General features: G+C 34.4%; 2 protein-coding genes across 2 annotated transcripts; one reads left to right on the plus strand and one right to left on the minus strand.

Annotated features, from left to right (window-relative positions):
* The first annotated feature begins 279 nt into the window (after positions 1-279).
* On the plus strand, positions 280-2,696 carry LOC122583489. The gene is made up of 3 exons (XM_043755887.1): positions 280-676; positions 1,246-2,299; positions 2,693-2,696. The coding sequence occupies exons 1-3, from the start codon at positions 280-282 to the stop codon at positions 2,694-2,696; spliced, it is 1,455 nt and encodes a 484-aa protein (XP_043611822.1).
* Positions 2,697-4,192: 1,496 nt separating this feature from the next.
* On the minus strand, positions 4,193-11,526 carry LOC122581019 (TBC1 domain family member 13-like). The gene is made up of 9 exons (XM_043753159.1): positions 11,131-11,526; positions 9,746-9,838; positions 8,905-9,009; positions 8,554-8,694; positions 7,912-8,010; positions 7,634-7,762; positions 6,367-6,546; positions 5,454-5,570; positions 4,193-4,534 (listed from the first exon to the last, which is right to left on the minus strand). The coding sequence occupies exons 1-9, from the start codon at positions 11,476-11,478 to the stop codon at positions 4,364-4,366; spliced, it is 1,383 nt and encodes a 460-aa protein (XP_043609094.1). The 5' UTR covers positions 11,479-11,526; the 3' UTR covers positions 4,193-4,363.
* Between the last annotated feature and the right edge of the window lie 186 nt (positions 11,527-11,712).

The following is an 11,712-nucleotide window of genomic DNA, read 5'->3' on the forward strand; positions in this document are numbered from 1 at the left end:
GTTGTACACAATAATAAACTATTTTGATTAAGTAAAGCATAATATTTTTTTTTTTTTTTTCAAAACTGAACTTTTAATTCTTCCAACATACTAAACATTTAATATTAATGCCCATATATATATATATATATATATATATATATATATATATATATATATATATCATTGTGCTCACATTAATCTTCACATCCTCTTTTTGAGTCTTCCTCTAACTTCTTTCCTTTTCCTTTTCTTCCGTGTTCTTTATACTCTTGTACTTTGTTGATATCTAGCGTAAACATGTCTTTATACTTGATGTTTGGTGGATTGGAGCAACAACAACACGAGCATCCGCTTGAACTTGTTGATTTGCAACCAAATTATCCGTGGTACAAAGAATATGAAGAAGATGATGATGATGACGACGACGAATATACAGAATGGGACTTTTGTAGTCCATGTAATCTATGTGGGAAAAATATTTATTTGTACCAACGATATTATTACAAATGTAGTCGCAATTCATGTGACTTCTTTCTCCACAAATGGTGTGGAGAGCTTTCCAAAAGGATAAGTCTTAGATCACATTCTGATCGTTGTTTTGATGGTACTAGGACTTTCAATCAGAGTGGGTGGTACTATGTTATCTGTGATATTTGCAAAATTTTTAAGGAACACGAAAAGATTTATGGATGTGGTAAATGTAAAATGGGTGTGCATGTAAAGTGTGTCATTACATCAATAGAAAATCGAATCATTTATCATCCAAGCCACCCACACCCGCTAGTTCGTGCTACAACCCATAAACCAATTTCGGACCATTGCGATGCTTGTGGGAAGGAACATATGGGTCACTTGTATCATTGTCCCACATGTTTGGACTTCTCCATCCAAAGTGATTGTCTTTTCTTGCCAAAAAAGAAATTTACGACCCTACATACTCACCCACTCATCCTTTCTTATTCATTTCCACTTGAACATCAAAAAGCCGAGTTTTGGCCCAAGTGTAGGATATGCGGTGAAGGTTTTGGCGAGCAGGCTACTCTCTGGATTTATAAATGCGAGAAATGTAGGTATTACGTTCATCTTGATTGCATCAAATCAAAGGAAGACAACTACAATTCTGGTATATATCTATTTTAGTAATTGTTAATTTGTCTTTATTACTTTTGGTTCACCATCAATAATCAATTATCTAGTGTACTGTAATAATTTCGAGTTTTGATATTCATTTCATATTTTTCATGTATTATCATGGATCCGTAGAAAACGGGAAAGATTATGAAGAGAGTGATTATCCTTATAATATCCTCAATCTCCCATTCCGGGATGAAACTGACAGCATACAAAAACAACTATTTTTGAAAGAAACCTCAGCTCATGGTAATTTTAAAGATAACCACCGGTTAATCGACAATAAATGTCATCAACACCCACTACGCCTCATCCATAGTCGTAATATTTCAAACCACACATCGTCCAACATCAGTCTACATAACCCGAGGGAAAAGGTTGAACTATTATGTGACGGGTGCGTAAGACCCATCTCGAGTATGCCATTTTTCCAATGCACCCATCATGGTTGCTCGTCGTTTGTTCTCCACGAGTGGTGCACCCGTTTACCCCCTAAGTTGAAAAATCACTTTGCTCATGATCCACAACATACTCTCACTCTCCTACCAAAAGTCCCTGTAGGCTTTGGGGTGTTCAAATGTCATGTTTGCCTGTCTAAGTGTAACGGGTTTGCCTATGGTTGCGAAAGATGTAAAGACTTCTACATTGATGTTACTTGTGGATTCATGCCCGAAGCAATCACACATGAAGCTCACCCAAATCACCTCTTTTTGAGAGTTAAGTATTATGAAGCAAGCCGTTGTTTCGCATGTGCAAATGATATCTATGATACATTTACATATAAATGTCGCACCTGTAAAGATGTTTATCTACATCCAGAATGTGCTTTGTTATTACCCAAGACAATCACGCACAAGTATGACAGCCACCCCATGAAGTTGAGCTACATGCCAATCGAGAACCACAAGAGTGAATACTTTTGTGAAATTTGTGAGGAGAAATTCGACCCAAAGACATGGTTCTATCACTGTTCTAACAAGTGTGCCCAGTCTCTGCATACCGCATGTGCACCGGTGATACTTCAAAGTGAAAAACAGACTTCAAGGTTTAAATGCGGGGTTTATGGGTATGTGAATATAAAGTTTGGAAGAGTAGTTGATAACATAAAAGGTCACTCACATTCGCTTGTATTTGCTCAAGGGGTCGACGACGATGGAAGATGCGTAAAATGTAGAAAGGAGGCAAGGTATTGGATAATATTTAAATGTTTGGAGTGCAACTATGTAATTCATTACGAATGTGTATTCAAAATACCAGAATATTGACCCGCGTCGCGAGTGACATATAGTTAATGATATGTTATCATTTCATGATATCCTATATCGACAAATGTTAATAAAAAAAGATGTTGAAAATGTATTAATTTGTATAATGATGCAAAATATGTCAAGTTAACGTGTATCATCCTAAAATGGGTTAATTTTACAAACCAAATTTTTTTGTTGAGCACTATCACATTTACAATCACTTTAATTTATAAACTAATACTACTAATGTCTTTATATAAAAAAAAAAAAAAAAGTTTTATGATTTTATATTTCTATAAACAATTAGTAAAATTTAAAATTTATTGTATTAGGTGATAGTTTAAAACTTAAGATAACCATATTTCTATACGAAGATGATTAAAAACTGAACATAGATTTGACTTATCTTTACATCGGATAACAATATTAGTCATATTTTACAATCTTGTCATGTAGTTTAATGGTTATATGAATAAATACAAATTTTGTTAGAGTAATAAATATAAATTACAAATTATCATAAGGAAATATTAACAAAACAAAGGTGTAAAGTTGTATAAACAGCCTTCTGACCGGAAGGGATTTGCCTCCAAACCATCCCCAAAACACTCACACCCCTCGGTTGCATCATAGTGCGATTATTTAATCAAACAGAGACCATATCATGAATCTCTTCTTATTAACTTTAAAGTGATCGACACGAATTGATCTTGTGGTTTGTCCAAAAGTCAACTTTCATCTTTTAACTATCAAATTAAAAGTCATTGACAATCTTTTATAGGCGAATAATGTTACAGTTTGATCCTTTACGATAACGGACGTCAACCGGAATCTGTTAAGTCCATTACGTACATTCCATATGAGGGTATTGTGGTCATTTTCACCTTTAAAGCCGGCTCGAATCACCTAGTCTTTAATATTTTGAACAGACCAATATGACATAATAAAATGGGCCTATGAGATTTTGCATAGATTGGATGCTGGAAAAACAAGATAGATTCTACACTGTCTTTAGCTGTTAGATTATGAAAACTATAGAACTTAACTATATAAATAAAATCCAAAATTATGGATTTAACCCTATAACAAATTTCTATTCTATTAATTTATTAGGTTACTTGTATGAGAACATAATTCAACAATAATTTGTTATTTTTTCCATCTATTAGTTATTTTTCTTGTTAATTTTATTTAATTTTATATTTGTTTATTAATATTCTTGCTCTTAGTCAAACCAAAGTAGAATTTTAAAAAAATCGGCTATCGCCATTCATTTCAAACTTTGTAAAGAATAAATTGTTTGATACGGAGTATATAACAAGATGACAACAAATGCTTAAAAGTGTTTCTGCTATTAAAGACGACCAATAAATATAAGGGAACAAATACCTTTATCACCGATCCAATTCTCTAGAAAGGACGCAACTTCAGAAAGAGTAAAATACCAAACTTATCATTGATGAACTATTATACGTTATCTTATAGGTTTTATTTCATTGATGAAAGAAACAAAGAATAACGTGACGTCAAGAGCGATATACCACCTGATTATTAAGAAACTTACGAGTCACAACTGTTCAATTGGTTAGATATCAAACGATCTAGTAATAAAGAACGAAAATACCTATGACCGATACACTTGTTTACTGATTTAATAAACATACATCATGAAAAGAAAAGATCAAGAATATGAAATCCATGGAGAAGGATGCAATACAAGGGGAGAGTAACTGAAGTTTAATATAATTCAAAAAGTTTGTTGTGTACTTTTATTCATTGTACTCTGTCATGAAAATCTTGTAATATTTTTTTGTACATTACTGACATGGTTGTTAATACAATCCAGTTTACTAATTAAAATTTATAAAGGAGTTTAAGTATAATTGTACAAATCAATGATTCTAAAAAGTGTAGAGACAATTTAGATATTAATAGTAATGTAACCGAAATGAACAAAACACGTACATAATTAAAAACAAACAGTTTGAGAAAGAGTTAAAGAATCATCGGGTAGTTGAAGGAGAACGTCGTAGCTTCTTGGCAACATAGAGCAAATGACTGGTATTTGTGGATGGATAACTTTGGAGTAACTTAAGATTAGCCGTAAAATCACCTGCAAGCAAACGTCTCCTAACAAGAATCAGCATTGCACAGCATACTCGAAGAAGTGTTTCCTGCAATTCAACATTATCTTTCCACATTATTTACATCCTACTCCATAAATCAATACATGCCCTATGATTTTGATTTACATTCTTGTTGACTAATTTAAGGTTTGATTGATTAGCTTCGACTCTAATAGACGGAAGTTGGGTCGGTCAGGGGGATCGAGACTGGTAAATTTTTAGTGCAGATCAAATTGGTTGACTCAGATTGGGTTGACCTGCCAACATTTCCTTCAGTCCATTTTCTGAATTTCTAAGAGCAAGAAGACTTAAAAAACTTGAAGGGGGCAAAAGTAATGGTTTGACTAAGAGCAAGAAGATTAATAAACAAATTATGGATTTAACGCTATGACAAATTGTTGTTTTTGGTTTTCGCTGCAAACTTTTTTATAAATTTCTATTCTATTACTTTATAGGGTTACTTGTATGAGAACATAATTCAACAATAATTTGTTATTTTTTCCATCTCTTAGTTATTTTTCTTCTTAATTATATTTAATTTTATGTTTGTTTATAAATCTTCTTGCTCTTAGTCAAACCAAAGTAGAACTTTTAAAAAATTGTCTATCGCCATTCATATCAAACTTGCAAAAAAAGAAATTTAAAGTTTGCAAAATTTTTAGACGTATCTACCATTTAACCGGTTTCATTTTAGACACTTATTAAACCCCAACTGACTTGATATTATATAAAATAAAAGAGTTATCATCTGTACTGCAACAGCAACCATCATAGGTGCTGCTGCTCTCACAGAGGAGGGAATTAATGTGTGCATTTAATAAACTTGAAGGGGGCAAAAGTTTTTTTCTTTTTTTGTTAAAAAAACTGCAGCACCGATCATTAGTCATTTTCCCATAAATTATAACTTAAATTGACTTGTTTAACATATACTGGTAATGATTGCCGACTATATGTCATATCAACCCACCTGAGGACCTTCTGGGTCGCTTAAGAGTGTGTCCCATATGTGAAGAATTTCTGCGAAATTGAATTCCTGGGTCAATAGAAGTGTGATCCATCTAAATGCATAGAACTGTGGATTGACCTGTCATTACAAAGAATCAGACATGATAAGAAATCCTTATTCAATCCTGGCTGTTCCAAAATCATAATCTACCTGTTTTAGTAAAAAGAGAATTTTAAGATAATTAGATTTGATAATTCCTGGCAAAGTCTTTAAAATTTAACCCAAATGACCCCTTTTTGTAATGGTTTGGGTAACTTGGCCACAAGAAATTTTGGTACAGGGTGTAATTGGACGGAGAGAGTAATACGAAAGTGAGAAACCAACCAAGACAAATTGGGTTAAGATTGGATTCAGTGGGCCGTTAATTTAAATACGGCAGGTGGGGTTTTCTTTTTCAATCTTGCTGCACAAAGTGTATATTACAATTCACTTTTACTAACTAGTACAAATTCTGATACAAAAGGTTTGACATATAAACAGATATTATAATTACGCCTATCATATTACATGTTTATATAGATTTTTAAATTGTAGGGTGTGCTTGGCAAGAGTCTTTCAAGGCTTTTGAAGCTTTCAAGGGCTGGGGCTTTCTCTTTCAAAAAAAAGCCCAGTTTGGGGGTGTCTTCTAGAAATAAACCCCAGCTCCAAAAAATATTAAAGAAGTCCCAAAACAAAGCAGCCCAAAAGAAAGTTGTAAAAAAACCCAAATTTCTACCTCCAGCACTAATCCCAACTACAATTCTAGCCCGGGATACTTTAGCTAAACATACCCATAAAATGGAAAGAACGTGAAAATATATAATCAATGAGTTGAAGCAACTTAACCCACCCATCTAGCCACCTCTGATTAGTATCAAATATCAAGATTTCTTACTTTTGTTGTCAGCTCAAGATGTCTCCATAGCTCTTCATCATGTTCCTTCAAGAGCTGTGAAAGCTTTGAAATTGTTGAACGGATGCCAACGACACTATTGTCAAGTTGCTTACAGAAATTATCTCGGCAACTGCTTAATACCTCAACAAAACAAAAGAATGTGTCTGCTTCAGCATTCACCTGCACAAGTCATAAGTGGAAATAAAATTTGAGCCAAATGCTTTATAGTATATAGACCATGATGTTGATTGACAAATGAAAATTAATATGAGCTTCATTTGCATGAGGCACACTTTAAAAGTGCTTGAGATTATATTCAAAAACCCGGAACTTTAGTGGGCTTGTTTAAAGGGATTGGACTGGATATCAAAAAGTCCCGGAGGCGAGCTTTCACTATTACAAATATCCTAATTAACAAATTAATTATTTGCAAGAAAATTGTCAAAACCCGAGATGTGTAAACCCGAAATCATCCCCTAAACCAATCATCTTGGCACCTATTCAGCTAACCACCAAAATGAGTAAAGATACATACAATTCTTAAGAGGTCACAATAAAGCAGTGTTGAATGCATAATTGCTATTGTTCTGAGATCAGATTTTTTTTTTTTTTTTTTAAAAAAAACATCTCACGGTGGATCGTATTCTAGACATTAATCAAGAAAATGACGAAACATTGCAAATATTAAACGTCATTTCCATGTTCCAACAAGAGCTTGAACCTCGGAATATATATATATATATATAAAGGAAAAATATGGCAATTGACAGAAGTAACTCTACTACATGACGAAACTTTATTTCCAAAATAACCATCTCTAACGCTCATTGTAACAATCTGAAAGTAAATTGTTCAGATATAGGTACTCAATTCTGAATATAACTTACATTGCATGTTACTTCAGTGATCTCATAAACAAGCTTACCAAGGTCTGCAAAAAATATGCTATAAAGTTGAAAACAGAAAAGCTACAGGCTTGCCCAGTCTTGGTCCACACACCCTTAATGTCTTCTTTTCTTCTACTTTGGAATAACAAAGGCACACACCCAAGACTGCACGTTTCTGATACACCTAAATAGGACTTGAACCCATACCACCTAACCCTTTTTAGTCATGTATTAAGTCATTTAATGTCTCAAAAGGCAGCAGTTTCACCCACAATACATAAATTCATTACCTCTTTTCCGTTAATTATCACATCAGTCAATACTAACATTGTGAATGCTAGCAATGCGAAACTGAAACGAAAACGTAGATATTTACTTACCGCATAATCCTCATCGGGGTCATTCTTGAACACATAGTACAAGGGAGCCAAAAGTTCATTCATCCCTTGCACATATCTTATACCCGGGTTCAGCTTTGCGTATATAATCAGTATGCTTTTCAAAGCTTCCTGAAAGTACGATACAATTAGATTCAGCTCTTTAACTCTAAATTGTGTGATTTTACATATTCACAACATCAAAAAGACATACTGCTTAATATAATAGACCCGGGCAGTAGGTAAACCCACCAAAAGTGTAATAAGTTTTGATCAATTACCTGATGTGATTTTGCAGAAGCAGAGTCACCAGAGAAAAAGTGCATGTCCGGATGAGTTCGCTTCACATCACGGTCTATCTGTTCAATGATCTCGGTGTCCTACAATCAGCAGAAATATAAACGTTAAGATCGTAAATCATGCAAGGGGAAAGATAAAAAGAATTCTGCATCTAGCCATCTACAAAGCAAGTATTGACAGACTGATCACATGATATATGAATACGCTATGGGCTCGAATTTCTCATGATAGTTCAAGCTATCTGATTTCATATATAACAGAAAAACAGCTAAAACCTAGAATGATATTATATTTGACACTTTAAAGCACAAACAATAATTACATGATATTAAGCAAAAGAAATTTTTAGCCAATATAATAAGGGTTTATTAGTAAGTTTGGTAGTTCAAAATCTTCTCGTAACAAAACCATAATACTATTTTGGAATAAAATGAGTAACTCTTTTAGTAACTTCTAACAACTTTGAAGAGATAGAGAAAAAAGTAAACTCTTCACACCTAAGTTGAAGAAGTTCCATGCAGTTTACAAATAATAGATATCAAGAGTCAAGATCTAACATACAACAACATTACCAACAGAAAAGAAAAATCATTGCATTGAGCATATGCTGCAGAAGCTCATACCTGAAAGAATTGATTCCAGACACTTGTTTTCCCTAGACTCAGGGGATGCTCCCCCTCAGGTATCTCTGACCTCGAGAGTAAACCCTTCCCCTCACCATTTTGAGAAGATGTAGATTCTTCCAATTCCCTGCTGACTTCTGACTGACTAGGCACAGATACATTCAGGATCCCAAATTTAAAGCAAACAAATACAACTTTAAAAAGCATATAAAGCTAGTATAAACAGTCCATTTATTTTAGTTTGTATTTGCCCAAGGTTCAGATTCACCTATCCTTTATAACGCACCAGACAATTAATGAAAGAAGTGTTTCATATCAATTATCAAGTACTGTGATTTAACTGGAACTTACTGGATTCTTCAAAAGATCCTCTTTAAAACTCTTGTACTGAGACCTCTTCTTGGCCATTTCGGATGACCAAAGTGCCTTTTCTCTGGGAAGATATGCTAACAACAGCTAAAACAATGATCATGTTAAAGATTAATCTTCCGATTCCACATGCAGCAAGCAATGTAACAATATATAGTTAAAAAAAAAAAAATTGGATGCACGGGCTTTAGCGTAAATGCCTAAGTGGGTAAGGCAGATAAATAGATGAAGTTTTCCCTTTTCGGGTTACAAGGGGATGGCGAGGCTTTTTGACTCAAATGTACGTGGACTAAGCTAAGCAGCTTGGTTATAAATATCACAAAGCGCACAAAAGTGACAGGGTTCCTTTTCAAGCGCAAAGAGCGGAAGCGGCAGGATTTTCGTACACCAGATTGACACCCTTTTAAGTAGCAAAAACACCTTTGAGTAGCAAAACTTACCTTCTGTATAAAATTCAGAACTAAAATTCATGTATACATAAAACACCATCACAAAACACCTTTTTTTGTTTAAAATCGCAAGTTTTTTGGTATAAAGCGACAGGGACTGAGCCTTATGTTTGAGCGTGCCTAAGGCACGAGTTTTGAAACCAAGCTAACCAGGGTATCCCTGTGACTGTTTCCTATGCAACCTAGGGAGGTTTCAAAGCTGAGACCTCTTGTGAGTTGTGAGTAAACAGGACTCCTAACCATCTTCTACGATCCAACACATACTTTCACAATAGTATAATACCATCCTCTACGATTTCATTGCAACAAAATGAAATGAACACTCATATCTTAGACACAGCAAAAACAGAAAGAATATATATTTCAAATCTAACCTTCCATACGGTAGACCGAATACCAGCACCATCTGGAATACCCAGTGAAGCAAGTCTTCGCAGCTCTCCCATATTTATAATCTTCCTTGCAAGCTACAGTACAAAGAAGGAAACAGAAAAAATATTACCGCTAATTCAGCCATTATCATTCAAACTAGCATAACAAATTATAATTAATCAGCATTCTGCTATATAAATCTCCACAAGAATAATAGACGAAACCAAAACTGCTTATAACAGTAACATACCTCACCTTTTTTACCAATTGTTGTAGCATACTAACATAACTATCAATAACAATAACATAATTGCATTCTGTTACCAGTCATAACAATAAACTTTTACATTTAGTGGCCCTCGCCAACCAGCCCCACGGCCAATACAGGGATGCAAATCGAACAAGATTTAAATTCTAACCACCACTACATGTTCCCCACCGCTAGCTTACCCCTTGGTTTTAAAAAGCGATAAGCGCACAAAAGCGATAGGGTCCATTTAGGAAGCGCAAAAGCGGCGAGCTTTTCGTACGCAAGGCGCACATTTATGAAGAAATTTTATTAATTATTTATATAGTATTTATAACACATAAAATACCAAAACAACATCAGTAAGATACTCGTTTAAGTCCGGCTTTGATCAAATTTGGTATTTGAAAAGAAATTCTCAAAAGATTGTTGTTCTCGTTGAGGAAAAAGAAAAAAGAGATCAATCTTGTTGAGAAAGAAGAGGTAAGAAAAAAAAATTACTTATTTCTATAAAAAAAATCCTCTAGTGTACAAAAAGCTAACGCTTTTTAGCGCTTTTTGGCGCCTAGGCTCACAAAAAAGGCCCAAAAGCGCGCGCTTTCTGTACACCCTGCGCCTTGAGTACCAAAAAGCTCCAAGGCTTGCGCCTAGCGCTTACGCGCGCCTGAGGCGCGCTTTTTAAAACCAAGGCTTACCCTCATGGTTTGGCTCAAGTTGTTATCGGGAATAGCAAAAAAAGTGAACTAAATTCCTATTCTAACCAACTTACGCAATCAACATTCTGCCTATACATCAAAAACACTTAACCCCTATTACCTGTCCTTGTATCACACTACCACATATATCTATATAAAAGTAACATAGTAGCATTTGATAAGAATCATAACCGTTTTCAGTTCACGTTCTTATATATCTGTAACAAAATGCAAACTAAATACTATAATCGACTAACAGGTGTGCTAAAACTAACAATGAAATGAAACCGAATATAACAGTATTAGCCTCAAACAATATTCATATTAAACATTACCATTAATCACTCTAATTATTCTAATTATATACAAATATATACATATTTGAGTGCGTGTATATACATATGTATGTGTGTATGTATATGTATATATAAGTTTTTATTATAACCTCTTGTAAGAGCTGTGCCTGGCGAGAAACGTCTTCAACAGAAGTAGTAGGTGAAGTGTTAATTTCATTATCATCACTACTAGCCAACGGATCATTAACCGGACCGGATTTCAAATTCGGTTCCGCCGGTCTAATTGAACCGGGAGACGGCGGAGATTCAGGCGAATCAGATGACGTAACCGAAGACGGTTTGCGATCGTCGTGCGACGGCGACGGTTGTGATTCTGGTTGAGATTGAGATTGAGACTGTGATGGTGATTTAGGTTGTGGTGGTGGAGATGACCACATGGAATTGTTGAGCCAATCTGGAACTTTTTTACTACTATTATTATTATTATTATTCACCATTTTTATTTTATTTTAGGGTTTGAGAATACACACAGTAGAGGTGTGTGTGTGTGTGTGTGTGTGTGTGTGAATACAGATTTACAGGTAGTGCCTTCTTCTTCCTCTTGTGGAAGCCAGATGTCACGTGACTAACAAGGTCTGTTTGGCTTAGCTCATGTCCAATTATTTAAGTTATTTTTTCAATTCAATTATTTAAACAATGATTAAGTTCCTTAATTCAAAATTAAGTTATAA

The sequence above is a fragment of the Erigeron canadensis genome, chromosome 9 (assembly GCF_010389155.1).
Source record: "Erigeron canadensis isolate Cc75 chromosome 9, C_canadensis_v1, whole genome shotgun sequence".
Lineage (NCBI taxonomy): Eukaryota > Viridiplantae > Streptophyta > Magnoliopsida > Asterales > Asteraceae > Erigeron > Erigeron canadensis.